Source organism: Asparagus officinalis, chromosome 1 (genome assembly GCF_001876935.1).
Source record: "Asparagus officinalis chromosome 1, Aspof.V1, whole genome shotgun sequence".
NCBI lineage: Eukaryota > Viridiplantae > Streptophyta > Magnoliopsida > Asparagales > Asparagaceae > Asparagus > Asparagus officinalis.
Genome location: NC_033794.1, coordinates 51917594 through 51939690, shown reverse-complemented (window position 1 = coordinate 51939690; position 22097 = coordinate 51917594). Strand labels below are relative to the sequence as shown.

The 22097-nt window shown below is 37.2% G+C and overlaps 1 protein-coding gene across 1 annotated transcript in view; it reads left to right on the top strand.

The window, feature by feature from the left end:
* The window catches only part of LOC109824177 (UDP-N-acetylmuramate--L-alanine ligase-like), a 40696-nt gene that overhangs the window by 5542 nt on the left and 13057 nt on the right, over positions 1-22097 (top strand). The window contains exons 4-5 of the mRNA XM_020390713.1: positions 3138-3321; positions 4465-4539. Coding sequence (XP_020246302.1) covers positions 3196-3321; positions 4465-4539 — 201 coding nt within the window. The 5' untranslated portion in view covers positions 3138-3195. The remainder of the gene's footprint in view (positions 1-3137; positions 3322-4464; positions 4540-22097) is intronic.

Here is a 22097-nt window from a genome sequence, read left to right as displayed (position 1 = left end):
ATGGGGGTGACTGAGCACAAAAACAAAGACTTGCTAAAAATTGTTAGGACATTGTTATTCCATCGTCAAGTCCCAAAATATTTTTTGGAGATACTTTTTTGAGAACCTGCTATCTAATCAATAGATTACCCTCATTTGTCTTACAGAACAAAACTTTAATCTTCTTTTTATATCCAGCTGAAGATGCTTTCCATTACCTATTAAGATATCTTGGTCCTTATGCTTTATTCACACTCATGTCCTCAATGGATTAAATTAGATTTGAAATATCTTTAGGGTATTTTTCTTGAATATTCTAAGATTTAAAAAGGGTACAAATGTTATTGTCCCTCCTTGAATCGGTATATTGTTATAGCCGATGTCACATTCTTTGAGAACAAACGAGGACATGTTGTCTTTGATAACTCCTTAGACCCTCTCGATGATTATGACTACCTTATTATTCGGGAAACCACTATCAGTGTTTCTTTGAAGACTGCTGTACAAACTGATCTACCATCCAAGTATGTGAAATCAGTTTAGGTTTATATAAGACGTACTGCTTTGCAACCTGAGCCATCGTCTAAATCCACCAAAGAGCCTAATATACTAGCAAGGCAAAATGTGACCATACAGCCAAATGCTCAGCCTATTGATGATCTTCCCATTCCCCTCCGAAAGGATAAGAGATATTGTTCTTGATATCCTCTTACATAGTATGTCTCTTACTCTTCGTTATCTCCATTATATTATTCTTTCATATCTTCTTTGGATTCTCACCCGGTTCCCAATAATTTGTTAGAATCTCTATCGAACTCAGGTTGGACATCAACAATGCAAGGAGAGATGACAGCCTTAGAGTGAAATGAGACTTGAGATCTTGTTTTGCTACTAGTAGGGAAGAAAGTGGTTGGCTGCAAATGAGTTTATACCGTCAAAGTAAAGCAAGATGGCTCTCTAGCTCGCCTCAAAGCTCGACTAGTTGCGAAAGGGTATTCCTAGATCTATGGCCTTGATTATATCAATATCTTCTCTCCTGTACTTAAGATGACAACTATCCGCATTCTTATTTCGTTTGCCGCTTGCTATCACAAGCCACTACATCAGTTGGACGTTAAGAATGCCTTCCTTAATGTCATTCCTGATGAGGAGGTTTATATGGAGCAACCATCAGTTTTGTTGCGCACAGGGAGTGTGGCAAGATTTGCAGGTTGAAAAAAATTCATCTATGGCTTGAAGCAACTCCGAGGGCTTGGTTCAGAAGTTTTGCAGCAGTTGTCCAGACCTGTGGTCTTTGTTGAGCTTAGAAAGATCACTCGGTTTTCTGGATGATATGTTTGATTCAGCCATAAAATTGCTACTTAATTGCATCTCTTGCATTATCTAGTAATTTTCATTCCTTAAAGAACCACTTCACCGAAACATTACTTTTTTGTGGTATAGCCTAATGGTTACAGAAGGAAGAAGAAGTGTAAACAAAATGTTAAACTGTTGAAGTATCTTTACACCCCAAAATTTTATGTATATAATTGAGACTGCATCACATCATCATTTATGACAACACTGCCATCAACATAGAATACCAAAATAACCCCCTTATGAAGAGAAATCTCAAAAATAAAAATTAATCTGACTGATAGTACTTTAATCCAACCTTGTCTACCAATGACTAAAGGGACATACACAGGCTGAGAGGGTACCCGAGTTTATCAATAGTTTTGCAGAAGGTACCCTAGTTTATCAATAGCTTTGCAGAAGGTACCCGAGTTTATCAATAGCTTTGCAGAACCTGCATACTTTTTCACATTTTCATTGAGAAACAAATCTGGAGGTTGCTCCATATACACCTCTTCTTTCAAGTTACTTGAAGAAATGCCTTCTTCAGAATGCACAAAAACTCTGAAAAGGAACAAGCTTTGAGAACCTCAACAGATCCTATGTTTACATTTTCTGATACAGAGAAGGAAGAAGAGATGGAAGATATCATCGCAAATCCTGTATTTATCTTGCTTTCGTACCTTGTAAATTCTTGAGTTTGATATGGAGGATAGCAGAGAAAACTGTCGAATTTCATAAGGATTTTTCTGAGTTGCTGCCATTGAATAACCAAATTAAGTTTTGCAGACCCTAAACACAAACCAAAAAAACCAATTCTTGAACAAGATGTGTTTCGTTAGATGATAGTGTGATTAAAGCATGAAAAGTAGTTTTCATTTGCAAGGGCTGCTGCTTATCCTAGTTAGCAGAAAAAAATGCAACTACTTGTTTGTTTTTCTTAATAGAAGATAGGTAAATGAAAGGAGAGAGAATATATGCCATTAATATTGTAATATATCTATGATAACATCTATTATTTCTCCCCCTATTTACATTTACTATTTCAGATATTTTAGCCTGACTTTCAACTTCCATCCAGACTTATGACTTTCTTGAAGAGGGAGCCATCTATTACTTCTCACTTCAACTTGGCAAATGCCACTCTCTTACTTTCGAGGATCAGTTTACTCAAAGTAACCATCTTAAGTGACTGTCGGCTTACACACTTTCATTCTCACGCGTATCCAACCAAACCAACACTCCCTAACTTGTGTTGTGGTAATGTTACATTAGTGCTATAATATGCTACAACTGCTATAAATGCCACTCTCTTACTTTCGAGGATCAGTTTACTCAAAGTAACCATCTTAAGTGACTGTCGGCTTACACACTTTCATTCTCACGCGTATCCAACCAAACCAACACTCCCTAACTTGTGTTGTGGTAATGTTACATTAGTGCTATAATATGCTACAACAACTGCACCTCTAACACGAATTAAACCTTTGTTTTTATCTAATATTATTAATTATTGTTTACTTGAAAATGAGAATCATGGTGTCCAGGCAACAATGAGCTAACTGCTTAGTCTGTTGGTGGTCGACCAGTCTGTATTTATTTTAGTAAGAGGCCCTTTGCCCGTGAGATTATAATCGGTCCATTACTCTCCTCATCATTTCATCTTTTTAATAACATCTGGAAAAATGGTAGAAGCCGATGAGATTCAACATTGAATTAATGCATAATGATCGTTATATATAAGGTAAATCATTATTTGAAATTCACTTTAGATGCAGTTAGGTATAATCATTTAATGAACTTCATTAGAAGGTGGGGTCCAGTGCAGGTGCATATTCTTTGGTGAGCAAATCCATTAAGGAGCGTGTGTCAGACTGCGAGATGGTGCTCACATCACTTGCATCGAAACCTGGCTACAGTATAACAACATACGGAATTTCTAGTAAAAACGATTGGCATGCATCATCAGTTACACCCAATTCACATGGGGGTCAAGATTATGTATTGGTGAGTCTTACACTTTCTGAAATTAGGATCACAATGTTAAAAAAAAGCAATGTTTATGCTGATGTTTAGTCATTCTTATAGTTTTACATTAATTTTTAATAGTAGTTCACTCAATCTAGATGAGTCGTTCAAGTTTGATAAAGCAATTTTGTTTGAGTAGCTTTATTTACTGTAGCATTTACATTAAGCTTCATGAGGTATTCTCTTTCTTTATATTAGCACATCTTTTTTAATATTAGCACACCTTTTACTACTGTGTAAAATAACAAGTAGATCTAGTACATGCCAAACATACAGAGGTTCCAAGAGATTAACATGAAAAACTTTCTGCTTTTGTACTGGCACCCAGTTTTCCTAAATTTGTCATATTACAATGTGGCACACATAGCTGTACAGAAATACTTCTTTTATAATTGATTCTAGTTTTAGTAAATAACTTTTTGGTTGGCTATGTTATGTCTTATCTTGTGGATGAGTATGCACATAGAGCACCTGACAGAGAGTGTCACTCTCATAACATGATGTAGCTACTGAGGGGTGTTAGGCTGAGTAGGAGTTGTATAACATTTTGTAAAGGACATATTGAGCAGAATCCTAGTTGTGTCTGTAAAGCATCTGAACTTGGATATCATTTGCAGTTGCATTTGCTATCATAGATGATCAACTTGTGCTTCCCTATCAACTCTTATGATATTAGTGGCACTTGTATAATGCAATCTGATTCTATTTCTGCACTTAATTTTCATGGAAACAACTCTTTCTGCTTGTTTGCTTTGGCGTTATCTTTGAAGTTTGAAATATTTGTTCCTTTGTTCTTGTTTCCCTTTAATGCTGCTGCCATCTTTCTGTTTGTGAACCCCCCTTCAAAATCATAAAGTGTTGCTGTTTGTAAATGGAAAATCTAACATGTTTTTGAAGGGTATATCATGCAGTTTTAGAGCCAAAAGTAGGGAGGTAAAGATAGAACCCTGATCTGATAACTTTCCTTAAAATTGTTTCTTTGTTATCTTTATGTTTTATGTCAAGTCCTTTCTATATTTATCCTTTTCATCTTGCATGAAATTTGATATTTTTGTATGCAAAAATTTGTTGTTAGAATAATGGTTGGAGTTAAGTTACAAATGTTTAAACAATTGGTTGCAGTATCATAATAACTGTCCAATTGGGAATGTCAGCCTCGTGCTTCCGGGAGTTCATAACGTTCTGAATTCGCTGGCAGTAAGTATACATTCGCCACATAAAATCTTCATATTTTGTAGGCTCCATATTATTGGTGGTTGGCTTTTTTTTTTGCAAGCTTCTTCTTTGTTTGTGCTTCTTTTGAGTATGCGAATCTTAAATAACCAGTGCCTTGCAGTAGTATTTTAATACAAATTACAAACTTTTTACAGTTAACAGACAATTTACTTATATTCTTGTGAATGATGAAATAAAGTTAGCATATTCTTTCTGAAGATCACAAACAATCAAATTTTAATCATGGTTATATTTTAGAAACCCCCCTCAACTATGGATTTTTCTCAGAAACCCTCCTCAACTATTTTAATTTTGGGGGTGTTGTAGATAACCCCCTCAACTTAAAATTTTTGACTTGACTGCCCTCAACTATGGAGTCTCAAGAATCCCTCTTGTTCTTTTCACTTTTCTCAGCATTTGGGGAAAAAAATTCCATTTAATCTGTAGAAGGACTAAATGAGTAACTCCTTTAAGTATTGTTAAACAATTGAACTCTCCTAAAGTATCAGTTTGCCTATTTTCCCCTCATACCATGTGTGCTTCCCAATTGTGGTCCTTTTGTGAAGCCACTGCCAAATACTTAACATATGATGACGTGGCATATCAACTATGTTTGGGCTTTTTTATTGAAATTTACTAACAACTCAAAAACAAAAATTCACAAATTACATATGACACCTTGAAAAAATAGAAATTACAAAAAAAGTCCTAAAAATGATAACCAGCCCCTTGGGAATCAGATATTGAAAAATCCTAAATTTACAAAAAAAACACTGAAAAATTCAAAGTTACCAAAAACACCTTGAAATTTAAAAAAAGACAAATATCCTCTTTAGAATCTGAAAACTGCAAAAGACCCTGAAAATAAAAAAAACAACCTGTAGCTTTTAGAAAATTGCAAAAAACACCTTGAAAAATCCTAAAATGAGAAATGGCCCCTTGAATTTGGGATTGTTTCTAGTTTTCGGATTACAGGGTGTTTTTTGTAATTTCTAAAAAAATTACAGTGTATTTTGTAAAGTTAATTTTTCATGGCCCATTTTTAATTCTTCGATTTTCAGAGAGTTGTTTATAATTTTTTGATTTCAAGATATTTTTTAATATGAAAATTTTTGGGTGTTCTTTGCAATTTTTGAATTTTTTTGTTTTTTGTAATTTCAGATTTTCATGGGTTATTTATAAATTTTAAATTTTTTTGGGTGTTTTCATAATTTTAGAATTTGTTTTAAGGTGTTTTTTGTAAGTTTTAAACTTTTTAGGAGGTTGTTTCAGATTTTTGAAATTTCCCTTAATTATTTGATGGTTACTTCACAAAAGGATCGGATTGGACAAACAAACATAGTATAAGGGGGGACAATAGGCAAATTGATACTTTAGGGAGCAAGTTGGGAGTTAAGATATTTTGTCCTTTATAAAATAATCTCCCGAACGATAAAAAAGGCCCCTACGTATTCATTTTGTTTTCCCCCTCTCTTTCTCTACCAAATCATATGTTTTTTTTACCGTTGCTTTTTTATCTGAATGAGTTCTATGAAGTTTGAAAACTTAATGATGATGCTAATTGGAGTAACATCATAGAGGTATTTAAGGAGAGTACAAAGACGGCGGGGTTTTGTGAGACCCTATGGTTGAGGGTTGTCTACAACACACCCAAAGTTGAGGGAGTTTACTCAAATTAAAGTAGTTTTTTTTACCGGGCAGGGGTTTCAGAGGCACTCTCTATAGTTGTGGGGCATTTTTTAAAAAGTAACCATCAAACATGATTTTTGTTTTTTTAGTATATAATTGATATCTGCATGTACAAAATAAGAAATACTAGGGACTGGGGTGTTCTTATTAATTAAAAAACTACATTTCAGCTTACCAAAATTGCACTTAGCTCAAGTTGCCGAAATTCCCTTTCTAAATAGAACCACATAAGTTCGAATCTACCCTAGTAGAGGCACATTTGATTCTCAACTCAGGGGGCGTTAGGTAGCTTGCAACTATAGCTGTAGTGCAGCTACTACTTGCATGCAATTGAAAAGTTAGAACTGTTATTGCATGTAGCTGTAGTTGTAACTGTTTGGTTTAATTTTAAAATTTTACAACCTATAATTGCAGCTATCTGATTCTGCGTGTTACTTTTAATAAAAGTTATTAGAGAGAGAAATAGGTAAAATGAAGAGAGAATTTTCTCTTTGGCATTAGGTAGCTTGCAACTATAGTTGTAGTGCTATTTCTACTTGGTATGCAATTGAAATGTTGGAACTGTTATTACATGCAGCTGCATATGTAATTGTTTCGTTCAATTTTTAAATTTTATAACTTGCAATTGCAGCTGGTTGATTCTGCTTATTACTTGTAGTAAAAGTTATTAGAGAGAGAAATAAGGAAAATGAATAGATAATTTTCTCTCCTCTATTCAACTATATCTATAATAGGTCTCTTTATATAATTATTACATAAGCAATGTGGGGCTAAATATTAATTCTCTCTCTCTCTCAACACTCCCCCTAAAGTTGGAGCATATGCATTATAATATTAATTCTCTCTCTCTCTCTCTCAACACTCCCCCTAAAGCTGGAGCATATGCATTATACATGCTTAGCTTGTCACAAAAATTCTACTCGTGTTTTCCTGAGAGGTTTAGTGAGAATATCTGCAAGCTGATTCTCTGACGATATATGCTTAGCCAAAATAATTCATCCGTTCATCTTCTCACGAACTAGACGACAATCAATCTCAATATGTTTGCTTTTGTCATGGAACACATGATTCTTAGCAGTATGTATAGCGGATTTGTTTTCAGCATGTAACCTGAGAGGACATTCAGAAGGAAAACCAATTTCTATCAGAAGGTCTCTATTCCAAACTAACTCACAAGTTATGTTCGCCATTGCTAGATACTTAGACTCTACATTGGAACGAGAAACCACACTTTATTTCTTGCTTTTCCAAGAAACAAGATTTCCACTAAGAAAGACATAAAACCAGAAATTGAACGCCTGTCAGAAGATAATCCTGCCCAATCTACATCTGAAAAACCTGCAATTCTTGTGTGCCCACAATCTAAATAAAGAATTCCCTTTCCTGGAGCTTTCTTCAAATATTTGAGAATGCTCTTCACAGCTTCTACATGAGTCGTTCTCGGTGCTGAAAGAATCTGGCTAACTACACTAATAGCAAATGTGATATCTGGCATGATTACTGTTACATAGTTTAACTTTCCCACTAAGCTCCTATATACCCCAACATCCTTCAAAAGCTCCCCCTGACCTAAAAGTAACTTATTCTTCATGTCTATCAGAGCGTTAACAGTTGTACATCCTAACATGTCTGCCTCTGAAAGCATGTCAAGGGCATTTCCTCTGTGATAGGAGAATGTCTTTTCTGGACCTGATAACTTCAATGCTGAAGAAATTCCTTAAGGAATTGAGATCCTTTGTCTGAAAATGCTACTATATGTGCTTCTTTAGGCTTTCAATCCCCTGTGTATCATGACCTCTAATCACAATATCATCCACATATACAACAAGGAGAATCCTCTTCCTTGCATGAGTCTGCCAAAATACTGAGTGGTCTTTTTGTGCTCGACAAAGACCAAACTCTTGAATAGCCGATATAAAATGCCCAAATCATGGTCTTGGAGATTATTTCAAGTTATAAAGTGACATCTTCAAGCAATAAATCCTCGTGGTTGCTCCATGTAAACTTCGTCTTTAAGGACATCATTGGGAAAAACATTCTTGATGTCCAACTGATGAAGAGGAATGTTGCAACTAATGTGATAGGAATGCATACAGTAGTCATTTTTGCGATAGGAGAGAGAGTGTCAAGATAGTCAAGCCCATATAATTGGGAATACTCTTTTGCTACTAATCCCGCCTTCAAGCAAGCAAGAGAGTCATTGAGGTTTAATTTGACAGTGTAAACCCATTTTGTAGCCAACTTTCTTTCATGGAGGAAGAGTAATTAGATCCCAAATATCATTCTGCTCGAGGGCTGTCATCTTGTCTTTCACCATCTTAGCCTAACCTTGAGTAGATGGAGCTTCTGACACAGGCTTAGGAATAGAGAAACCTAAGAAGATAAAAAAGACTGATATGAAGATGATAAGTGAGAGTAAGACAAAATTAGAAATTGGATGTTGAGTGCAATATCTCTTATCCTTGCGAAGAGTGATAGGCAGATCATCAATAGTTACTAGGTAACTGATTAGTAATTGTCTCACTAGATTGTAAGTCAGGACTTGGTACTTAGTCTGACATTGGCATGGAAGCGGGGACATGTCGATGTGTATAAACTTGAAAAGGCTTCTCAAACACAGATGGTTCTGAGTTAGGTACTGCATCAGAATCAGAGTGATTATTAATGATTTGTGTCTCACGAATATTCAAGTAATCATAATCATCCTCAGAAGTAGGAGGAGATGATGTATGTCTAGATTGAGACTCAAAGAAAGTGATATCTGCTGATAAAATATAGTGATCTAAAGATGGACAATAACATCTATAAACCTTTGGAGTGCGAGAATAACCAAGAAGATACCTTTGAGGGACAGTGAATCTAGCTTTGTTTTCTGAGGGCTATGATTATGAGCAAAACATAAGGATCCAAAAATTTTAGGTGGAAGACAAAACATGTCATAATGAGGGTGTATAATTGAGTATGAAATTTTATTATCCAATATCGAAGAAGGCATGTGATTTATTAAGTAACATGCAGTCAAAATGGTTTCTCCCCAAAATTCTTTCGGAACATGTCTATGAAATAAAAAGAGTACGAGCAATATCTAGCAATTTTGATTTTTAGGTTCAGCAACTCCATTTTGCTGAAAGTTATAAACACAAAATGATTCATGCAAAATTCCATTCTGTTCCAAAAACTGAGTGAAAGATTTATCAAAATATTCTTTAGCATTGTTAGTTTTTAATGTTTTTTATTAGTGTTAAATTGGTTTTTAATCTTAGAACAAAAAACTTTAAAATATAACTCTACAAAAATCATTTGCAAAGCTAATAAAATATTTGAATCCAAGTTTTGACACTACAAGACATGGACCTTAAAAATCCGAATGAACTAAATCAAATGGGCGAATAGCCCTCTTATTAACCCGACTAGGATAAGACACGATGATGCTACCCTAGTTGACATGATGCATACTTTAATGACTGAACATAATCCAAAGAGGAAACCAAAAGCTTAACTATAGGTAGAGATGGATGACCGAACCGCAATTGTAGTCAAAAGCTAATGTAGTGTTGAAGCAAGCTATTTGGTCGGATGCCAACTCTAACTCATACAAGTTGCGCTCACGTCTTGTGCCAATCATCTTCCTCCTAAGTGTCTGAAAAGTACAATGAGTAGAAAAATACCACTAAATAGTTTAAAACTCTAGTAATACTACTAATTAATTGTAAATTAAATGGAAATCGAGGCAAGTAAAGCACAGACGATAAGGGAAAGTCATGTGTGGTAGAGGGCGATCCAACCCAATGACTGGTGTCTTAAAACCATCTGTTAGGATAACCGACGACGAAGCAGAAATAGGGGTAAATGATTATAAGATACATTTGTTTTTAATTATATGATCAGTCACCCTAGGGTCTATTACCCAGGTACGAGAGGATGTAAGGCAAGTGGTTGGAGTACCTGTTTGAGCTAATGTCGCTGTAGCAGATGAAGATTATGCCTGCTGATACTGTTGCAACTGTTGAAATTGCTGAAGTTAGAACTGTTCAAGCTGTCTCCTAGTCTCAGCGCATGTCAAAAGTTCAAGGAGAGTAGGGTGGCTCTCTTGAGATGTAGCTACATGAGCACTCTAGCTCAATTTTCCCTATAGGAGGGGGCACTAGTTGAGCAGATAGGGCAGAACAATCTAACGATGCTACTGGAGAAGTCGATGAAGGAGGTAAAGGCACTTCCAGAGAATGCGATAAGTGTTTGCTAGAGAATCAACAATTGTGCTGTCCAATATCTGAGGCTTAGACATAGAGTACTTAGGATCAATACCTCCCAAAAATGTCAATATCGTCAATTGCTTCCATTGCTCTTGCATCTTCTTTACGTCAGACATAATCGGAAATATCTAAAGAAACTCCTCTGACAAACGACTAAAATCACCATAATAATCTTCTAATGGCTGACCATTGCTTCTTTCAAAACAGCTTCCATATAACATCATAAGTTCTGTTAGTATTGCTACTCCCTCAATGTTAAGTCCTCCAAAAATATCCAAAGTTTCTTCACAGTCTCACAATATTGTACCTAGTCTTGTGTCTTGCCCTCCCTTTCATTCAAAATGGTTAACTCTGTGAATGATATAAGATTAGAACGGTTGTGTGACTGGTCGTAAATGACCTCAAGACTATCCGGCTCGGGACGCATAGTGTAGATGTCTACACATATAATTTATTACACATATTAGTATTTGTTGAATTAATAAAACTACATAATAATATATTACAATAGAAAACATACATTAAATTTAGAAAACTTATTTATTACCAATTAATTGTTATTGGGTCTGGATGAACAACAAGATTTATAATGACCCGGTTGTTTGCGATGACCACTTGTTTTGCTTCCTACCTCCTTCACACCCTTGATTTGGTTCATGGTTCCTCTGATGCTCATAGAATGGGGTTGGTCTGCCTATCTCTTGTTGGCGCAGACGTAGAATCGGGAAGGCCGATCGGATATCGTTTTGATGCCGACGAGCTCTGACAACAGCAGATATTTCACGAGCTTGAATCCACATGTTCAAAGTTTCTCAAACTTGAGAACGAAAACAATGAGAAAATTGCACTTGATTGAATAATTGAAAGTTAATTACTTGATTTACAAAAGGAACTATTATTTATAGCCAACTAAACCTATCCTAACTCTAGTAAAAAAGAAAGTCTAAATCTAAAAGGAAATAACCAAAAGAATTCTTTCCTAATCTAAAAAGGAAATAACCAAAAAAACTCTTTCCTAATCAAAAAGGAAATAACCAAAAGAATTCTTTCCTAATCTAAAAAGGAAATAACCAAAAAAACTCTTTCCTAATCAAAAAGGAAATAACCAAAATGACTCTTTCCTAATCTGAAGTCCGAGTCGACACGGGTGCTTTTCTTCTTGTCTCGTCTAATGCTTGATATCCTGTATCAGTCCCTCCTTCGGAAGAATTCGTCTCTGTAATTACTTGATTTACAAAAGGAACTATTATTTATAGCCAACTAAACCTATCCTAACTCTAGTAAAAAAGAAAGTCTAAATCTAAAAGGAAATAACCAAAAGAATTCTTTCCTAATCTAAAAAGGAAATAACCAAAAAAACTCTTTCCTAATCAAAAAGGAAATAACCAAAATGACTCTTTCCTAATCTGAAGTCCGAGTCGACACGGGTGCTTTTCTTCTTGTCTCGTCTAATGCTTGATATCCTGTATCAGTCCCTCCTTCGGAAGAATTCGTCTCTGAGTTCTCATCACTTGAATACAACTTGATTGAAGGATGATAGTTAGAAATATCCGCCATGTTGAATGTCTTCGACATAGCTATTCATTCTGGAAGATCCAGTACATAAGCATTACCGTTGATCTTCTTGAGGATCTTCTTCAGGACCTTGAGTCCCCTTTTCGTGTCCGCTCGCGTCTTGAACTTTGCATTGACTTTCGAAATGGTATCTTGCAAAATCTTCTTCTTCTGTGGGTTCATGCGATAATGAAGAAGATTAGTAAGCACTTAACCCGGGATGGAGTCAATATGGTGCTGAATATCCCTCATGAGAGGTAGACCCTCTGGCAGCTCTTTAGGAATCAACACTTCGAACTCTTTAAGCAGCGACTTCATCTTTCCTAGGACCTCAATGAGTGTCTTTACTTCTTCTTTTATAAATAAGGCGAACCTCTATTTTAACTCCTATGATTCGGCCTGAAATTCTCTCTTATTGCAAAGAGAAACACGTTTGGATTTTTGATCCTTTGGGCTCTTTGGGGAGGGTGGAATTGATGGTAAAATGATCTTTTTGTTCATCCATACGAAAGAGTATTCGTTCTTCTTATCGCCATGCTTAGCATCGACATCACACTGCTACGGTCGTCCCAACAATACATAGCACGCGTTCATATCCACAACATCACAAGCAACAGAATCACTATAAGTCTTGCCTAGTGATAGTGGTACGCGATATACTTCAGTCGTCTTCACGGAGGGACCCTTCTTGATCCATCCTATGGTATAAGGCATATGTTTTGTTTCAGTCGGGAGTTTTAAGTGATCCTCCAAAGCCTTTGACATTATATTCTCACAGCTTCTATTGTCAATGATGAGGGTGCATACCTTATTGCTGACTGAACATCTAGAAAAACATTTGGTGTCGTTGTGATGAATCTGGTGTCTTCTGAGCGCACAGAAGTCGTTGAACAACACACGAGACATTATCGCCTTCAATCTCTGCCACCTCTTCCTTATACTCTTCTTCGGATGTCGTGTGTCCATCCTTAGTTTTTTCATAATCCGCTAGATTGACCTTCCGCCGTTACGGGCACTCGTTAGACTTATGCCCTGGTTGGAGACATCAGAAACACTTCCCTACAGTCGGCTTGACATATGGATTTGCTTGAATCATCGGGGGCTGTGGTTGAGTTGTCGACCGCTCGGCCGACCATGGAGGAACAGGCCGATCAGTCGTCCTTTGCCCGGCCGACTAACCTCTCGCCTTCTCAACCGAACCTCCCTGTTTGGTTTGTCTGAAAGGTAATGTCTTGGAGGCCAATCTTTCCGCCTTGAGAGCCATGTTATAGGCTTCGTCTATAGAGTACACGTTTTGGATGACCACCTTCTCTTGAATTGAATACTTCAAACCTCCGATATATTTGGCCGCGAGTTGCTCCTCGCTCATCGACAAATCGCAACGAGAAGCAAGACGGAAGAACTCTTCGGTATAAGCGCTTACTGATCTGATGCCTTGACGATATTGTTCGAACTGGTTGTAAATGATCTGTTGGTAGTCGGGTGGAGTACTTGCTTCATGCGTCGCCAAACCCGAACTGGTTGCTTACCTTGCCGTTGCCTAGTGTTTTGAGTCTGATCCCACCATGCCGCGGCTCCTCTCTTTGAGACGATATGCCACAAACTTCACTTGATTTGCTTTGGGTACATTAACTATCTCAAAGAACTTCTCAACTTCATAGAGCCAATCTAAGAAAGCCTCTATGTCCAGATTTCCTCCAAACGAGGGGAGTTCCACCTTCATCCGGTACTATTGGTCATGGTGATGTCCGCCTTGTCGATGATAGTTACGACGAGGGTTGAAGCCTCTGCCTCGATCTCTGCCATAAGGTCGTCCTCCTTTGCTCGAGACGTTGTCGTACCATGATCCTTCAAATTGGGCATCATAGTCTGCTCCTTCGTCACTGGATTCATCATGTGGAGGGGGTTGGTTGGGATGTCGTCTATGATGTGGAGGGGGTTGACATAGAGGAGGTTGATACGGAGGGGGCTGATATGGAGGGGTTTGGGTTGGACGTGGTTGATATGGAGGGGGATGTCGTGGCAGCCTAACTCTGGGTTCAATTAGGTGAAGACCGTCGGCAAAATCATTCCCATTGTTGAGATGAAGGGTAATGACTTGTTGAAGGTTCTGAAGAGACGCCTCCAACGTGCCAAATCTTCCATCCATAGAATTCATCCTCGCAGAAAGATCCTGTAGAGAAAGTTCCTTCTTGCTGTCACCTGCCATTGTCGAGGATGTTGAAGCCGAAGCTCTGATACCACTTGAGGCAGACGTAAAAACGAGAAAGCCGATCGGATATCGTTCCGATGCCGACGAGCCCTGACAACAGTAGGTATTCCACGAGCTTGAATCCACAAGCTCAAAGTTTCTCAAACTTGAGAACGAAAACAATGAGAAAATTTCTCTTGATTGAATAATTGAAAGTTAATTACTTGATTTACAAAAGGAACTATTATTTATAGCCATAATTACTTGATTTACAAAAGGAACTATTATTTATAGCCAACTAAACCTATCCTAACTCTAGTAAAAAAAGAAAGTCTGAATCTAAAAGGAAATAACAAAAAGAACTCTTTCCTAATCTAAAAGGAAATAACCAAAAGAACTCTTTCCTAATCAAAAAGAAAATAACCAAAATGACTCTTTCCTAATCTGAAGTCCGAGTCGACATGGGAGCTTTTCTTCTTGTCTCGTCCAATGCTTGATTTCATGTATCACTTGTATCGAGGTGGTATTAAATGCGACCCATTACATTCCGACTAGTGTCAACCATCATCAACAGGATGTAAACTCTCTATGTCTACCTTTTGGTAGTGATTCATTGAATACTAAGGCAAACAGTACCGATTATAGAGAATTCTAGTACCCTCAATTTGACTGGAACAAATCGCTAGAACATGCACACAAGGTAACTTTTGCAATTGTGGTATGTTGCAAATGTAAGTTCAATCTGTTGGAAAATTTGAATGAAAAATGAAGCCCATGATGGAAGAAGCCCATGAATGCAAATGAAAGGAAAAAAAAAACCAACTTGGGCCTAATCCATTTGAGATGGACTTGGTCTTTGTTTGTTGTGAACGTGTGAGGATAATTCGTGAGTAGTTGACGAATACTTCAACGCAATTCGTTTTCTTTGCTAAACTTGGAGCTTTTCACGGGAGAAAAAATCAGTAAGTGGTTTCTGATTTTTTTCAATTTATTTTTCCAACAATACCCTTGTAGTAGCCTATAAATAGGAAGCCTCTCTTTCTTTTTCAACACACCGAAAATCATAATCCTTCTCATTCTCTTTCATTGCATGCTTTTGAGCGTGTTCTTCTCAAGTTTGGTTCGACGTAGTGGAGAAGTCGTGCTGCTTACTCCGCTTAGGCTTGTTGTATCTTGGGAGGCAGTTCCGACGCGTTCTTCGAACACCCCGGAGGTCGAAAATCTGCTTTAAGGAGACTGTCATTGACAGGCCTCAAGCTTTCATCCAGTTTGGTCTCCTCTCTTATTCCATTTTATTATTCTGCTAATTTGGCTTATTTAATTTCATTTCCTCATCCCTTTATCCTTTTGGTTAATGTGCAACTGCTGCATGTCATCAAACCGTCATTTGTATGTTATAGCTTCCTTACATGCTTTATTTGTTGTAATTTTGTAGACGTAGAAATGAACTTTTGAAAGAATATTTTTTAACCTTTTTATTGTGGCTAACTGGTTGTTTGGTTATTCTATCAAAACAATATATCTTTTGTCTTAAAGCAAATTACAAACTTTAACTAATTGCTATGGATTCAACCAACGACGAAACGATTAAGGCTGTCGAGGGTAATGTGAATGCCGACGGTTCTGCCACTGCACAACATGTTGCTTCAAAAATGCCGATTGCGGTAAATGGACCAACGGTTTCTATCACTCATAGTGAGAAACCGAAAAAGTTCAATGGCATGAACTTTAAACGGTGGCAACAAAAGATGTTTTACCTAACAACTTTGGGCCTTGCGAGGTTCTTGACGGAAAATGCTCAGGTGATGCCTGAGGGCGAAACTGATGCGCATACTGTTAGCGCTGTTGAGGCTTGGAAGCACTCCGACTTCCTATGCAAGAACTATATAATGGAGGCTTGGAAGCACTCCGACTTCCTATGCAAGAACTATATAATGAATAGCTTGCATGATTCATTGTACGGAGTGTATGCTGCTTTCAATATATAATGAATAGCTTGCATGATTCATTGTACGGAGTGTATGCTGCTTTCAAGAATTCCAAGCAGCTGCGGGAATCACTGGATCGAAAGTACAAAACCGAAGATGCCGGTACAAAGAAATTCATAGTCGGTCGGTTCCTAGACTATAAGATGGTGGATTCCAAATCCGTCATCTCTCAAGTCCAAGAGCTGCAAGTGATTCTCCACGAGATTCAAGCCGAAGGGATGGTATTGAGTGAGACCTTCCAAGTAGCTGCTATGATTGAGAAGCTACCCCCTGCATGGAAGGACTTCAAAAACTATCTCAAACACAAGCGCAAGGAGATGACAATGGAGGATCTGATTGTGAAGCTCTGAATTGAGGAGAACCACCGATCCGAGGGAAAGACATCTGAGCATATGACCGTCAAGGCTAATGTGGTGGACCATGGTCAAAGCTTCAAAGCCAAAGGGAAGAAAGTGGTGGCAAGTGCTGCAAACCCGAAACTGGGAACCAAAGGAGGTATCTTTAAGAAGAAATTTGGGGGCAAGTGCCTCAACTGTGACAAAATGGGCCACAAATCTACCGAGTGCAGGCTTCCAAAGAGGAAAGAGGTCAACATGACTGAGGACACAATCAAGGACGATCTAGAACTCGTGGCTGTGATATCTGAGATCAACATGGTGGGATCCAACCCAAAAGAATGGTGGATTGACATAGGTGCTACGAGACATGTCTGCACCAACAGAGAACTATTCACTATCTTCACTACAATTGAAGGTGAGAAGATATTCATGGGAAACTCTACCTCATCTGCCATCGAGGGGCAAGGGAAGGTGATGCTGAAAATGACATCCGACAAAGTCGTGACCCTGACTGATGTGCTGTATGTGCCAGATATTCGCAAAAATCTGGTGTCTGGGTCTCTGCTCATCAAACATGGCTTCCGCATGGTGTTTGAGTCTGATAAAATGACTCTTACCAAAAATGTGGTGTATGTGGGAAGAGGGTATGCCACAAATGGGCTTTTTAAGCTTAATGTAATGACCGTGAAACAGAAGATTAATGAAAGCACTTCTTCTTCCGTTTACTTGATTGAGTCATGTGATTTATGGCATGGATGACTTGGTCATGTTAATTATGAAACAATGCGTAGACTAATTAACTTAGACCATATTTCCTCTTTCCAAATTAACTCTAAACACAAATGCGAAGTATGTATGGATGCAAAACTAACAAGATCATCCTTCCAAACAATTGAAAGGAACACTGAACCCCTCGAATTGATTCATAGTGATGTTTGCGATTAGATCATCCTTCCAAACAATTGAAAGGAACACTGAACCCCTCGAATTGATTCATAGTGATGTTTGCGATTTAAAGTTTGTGCAAACAAGGGGTGGGGAACACTGAACCCCTCGAATTGATTCATAGTGATGTTTGCGATTTAAAGTTTGTGCAAACAAGGGGTGGTAATAAATACTTTATTACTTTTATTGATGATTCCACAAAATATTGTTATGTGTACTTGCTAAAGAGCAAAGATGAAGCCTTAGAGAAATTTAGTCTCTTTAAGAAAGAAGTTGAAAATCAGCTTAATAGGAGAATAAAAAGATTAAGAAGTGATAGAGGTGGAGAATATGAAATACCAATTGGTGATTTCTGTGCTCAGCATGGAATTATACATGAAGTAACTCCACCCTATTCACCTTAATCAAATGGTGTTGCCGAACGCAAAAATCGCACATTAAAAGAAATGATGAATGCGATGCTTATAAGTTCTGGGCTACCTCAAAATATGTGGGGTGAAGCTATTTTGACAAGCAATTACCTTTTAAATAGGGTAACCCGAAAGAAACAAAATAAAACTCCTTATGAGTTATGGAAGGGTAGGAAACCATCCTACAAATACTTGAGAGTGTGGGGGTGTCTTGCCAAAGTAGCAATTCCAACGCCAAAGAAAACAAAGATAGGTCCTAAAACGGTGGACTGTATCTTCATAGGCTATGCACATAACAGCAACGCGTATCGGTTCCTTGTGCATGATTTGATAAATTCGGATATACATAAGAACACGATAATGGAATCAAGGAATGCATCTTTCTTTGAAAATGTCTTTCCTTGTAAATCCAATCATGAAGCAAGCACTTCAAAGCGAACATATGATATTATGAATCAAAATGAAAGTCATAATTTGGCTCAAGAAAATGAACCGAGATACAGTAAAAGAGTAAGAGTAGAAAAATCATTTGGAGATGATTTTCTAACTTGATAGAAAAGGATCCTCAAACTTATACTGAGGCCGTGAATTCTTCCGATGGACCTTTTTGGAAAGAAGCAATCCAAAGTGAGAAAGAATCTATTTTACAGAATCACATTTGGGAACTGGTGGATCTTCCTCCTGGTTGTAAGCCTTTGGGGTCGAAATGGATCTTTAAAAAGAAAATGAAACCTGATGCCACTATTGACAAGTATAAAGCCAGACTTGTAATCAAAGGATACAAGCAACAAGAAGGCTTAGATTATTTTTGTAATCAAAGGATACAAGCAACAAGAAGGCTTAGATTATTTTGATACTTATTCTCCTGTGACGAGAATAAATTCCATTAGAATGATTCTTACAAGAAGGCTTAGATTATTTTGATACTTATTCTCCTGTGACGAGAATAAATTCCATTAGAATGATTCTTACAATCGCTGCGTTGAGGAGTCTAGAAGTACATTAAATGGATGTAAAGACATCTTTCTTAAATAGGGATTTAGATGAAGAAATCTACATGTAGCAACCCGAGGGCTTTGTAGTTCTTGGGAAGGAAAAGAAAGTCTGTAAATTAGTTAAATCATTATATGGTCTAAAACAAGCCCCAAAGAAGTGGCATGAAAAATTTGATCATACAATGATTTCCAACGGATATATAATCAATGAGTGTGACAAATGTGTCTACACTAAGGAAACAGAAAAAGGATATGTCATTCTGTCTTTACGTTGACGACATACTCATTATTGATAGTGATGACAAAATGATAAAATCTAACAAGAACATGTTAAATTCTAAATTTGACATGAAAGATATGGGACTTGCTGATGTTATTTTAGGAATTAAAATCATGAGAACATCACAAGGTCTTATTTTGAATCAGTCTCATTATGTGGACAAAATTCTTGAAAAAGTTAACAAGGATGACATTGAAGTTGCCAGAACGCCATTAGACACTAGTCTCCATCTAACTAAGAATAGAGGAGAGAGTATTTCCCAAATAGAATACTCAACAATTATTAGAAGTCTAATGTATCTAATGAGTTGTACAAGACCTGATATAGCTTATACAGTCAGTAAACTCAGTAGATTTACAAGTAATCCAAGTGCTGATCATTGAAAAGCAATCGTGAGAATACTGAGATACTTACGATACACTCGGAATTATGGACTGCATTACACAAGATATCCTGCAGTCCTAGAAGGATACAGTGATGCAAATTGGATTTCTGATATAAAAGACACAAAATCCACAAGTGAGTATGTGTTTACATTGGCTGGAGTAGCTGTATCCTGGAAGTCCTCGAAACAAACAGTTATAGCCAGATCTACTATGGAATCCGAATTTATAGCTCTGGATAAATGTGGAGAAGAAGCTGAATGGTTACGCCATTTCTTAGAGGACATTCCAAAATGGGATAAACCTGTGCCTCCAATTTGTATACATTGTGACAGTCAGTCTGCAATTGGAAGAGCACAGAATAATATGTATAATGGTAAGTCTAGACATATACGTCGTAGACATAATACCATTAGACAATTACTCTCAACTGGAGTTATCACTATTGATTATGTGAGATCAAAGGATAACTTAGCGGATCCGTTAACCAAATGGTTAAACAGAGATTTGGTTGATAAGTTGACTAAAGGAATGAGACTAAAGCCCATGGGTAAATAAGTTCTTGTAAAGGAAACCCAACCTAGTTGACTGGAGATCTCAAGATCTAGGTTCAAAGGGACAACCTAGTTATAAGAACTTGATGTAGTCATTGTGGGGGGATAACCCCAACCTATTCCTATTTTGAAACAGTGATGTGAAGTGATTAGGCAAGTAATGGGTTGCTTTAATGATTCTTAAGTTGAGACTTAAGTTAATCACCTATGTAAGAGTGAAGTGGGGCCGCTTCAAACAGAGAATTGTAAGAGCTTAATTCTCTGAAACTCTCGCAGAACCAGGTAGATGTTCATGGCCAAAACAAACATAATCATGAGAACCAAACAATGAGAGATTGATATCTGTGTGAAATACATGGCTTTTTACAAGAGAAATTAGGACAGTTCAAGGACAACATGTCTACTGGACAGCTTGTAAAGTAAGTGTATTTCACAAGGGAATGTTCAAAGGGTAACACCTACATATCCTATGCAGGTATCATTCATTGAACACAATCATCGAGTCAAAACAAAAAAAAAACTATTTTTTCATTCATGTGGGGGATTGTTGGAAAATTTTGAATGAAAAATGAAGCCCATTATGGAAGAAGCCCATGAATGCAAATGAAAGAAAAAAAAAACAACTTGGGCCTAATCCAATTGAGATGGACTTGGTCTTTGTTTTTTGTGAACGTGTGAGGATAATTCGTGAGTAGTTGACGAATACTTCAACGCAGTTCGTTTTCTTTGCTAAACGTGGAGCTTTTCACGGGAGAAAAAATCAGTAAGTGGTTTTTGATTTTTTTAATTTATTTTTCCAACAATACCCTTGTAGTAGCCTATAAATAGGAAGCCTCTCCTTCTTTTTCAACACACCGAAAATCATAATCCTTCTCATTCTCTTTCATTGCATGCTTTTGAGCGTGTTCTTCTCAAGTTTGGTTCAACGTAGTGGAGAAGTCGTGCTGCTTACTCCGCTTAGGCTTGTTGTATCCTGGGAGACAGTTCTGACGCGTTCCTCGAACACCTCGGAGGCCAGAAATCTGTTTTAAGGAGACTGTCATTGACAGGCCTTAAGCTTTCATCTAGTTTGGTCTCCTCTCTTATTCCATTTTATTATTCTGCTAATTTAGCTTATTTAATTTCATTTCCTCATCCCTTTGTCCTTTTGGTTAATGTGCAACTGCTGCATGTCATCAAACCGTCATTTATATGTTATAGCTTCCTTACATGCTTTATTTGTTGTAATTTTGTAGACGTAGAAATGAACTTTTGAAAGAATAGTTTTTAACCTTTTTATTGTGGCTAACTGGTTGTTTGGTTATTCTATCAAAAACAATTTTCTACTGTGCTTGTTTTGGTCTTTACCTATCACCTTTTCGTCATAGCTGTTAATGCTTTCCTAGTAACGCTGTTTTGTACACGGTTTAAGTCAAATTATTACCCCTTTTGTCTTGGTGCAATATATCTCGTGTGTTTTTTTTTTTTTGTATTTTTCCTTTAGCTGCTTGTTCTAATCCTGTTGTTTCTGTTCAACATAATATATATTTAATCCTGTTGTTAATGTTCTACACATTCATTGTCAAAAAATTTAACCGTGCAAGTACTGTCACAATCTTTAAACTCTCTTTCGTTGCTATTGAGTAGAGTAATTCTACATGATCTTATAACCATAATCCTTTCCTGCAAAATGTCCTCATTTTTGGTGTGTAATCTGTTGTCTAATTTTCTCTAACACCATGTCGTTTGTTGAAGTATGCGTTTAGCCTATATAATATCCTTCGAAACCAAGGTTTGAATTGTGCAGTGAGATAGATGAGGAGCTCGATGGGGGCGAGGCTTGATAGGGTTGGAGATGGAGCGTAGTCGAGGAGTTGAAGGTGGTGTTGCAATGTGGTGCTGGAGATTGCACGAATGAGAGAGGAGGTGTTGTCGGCGAACGAGGGAGGAGGTGACATTGATGAAGTTTGAAGTTGGAATC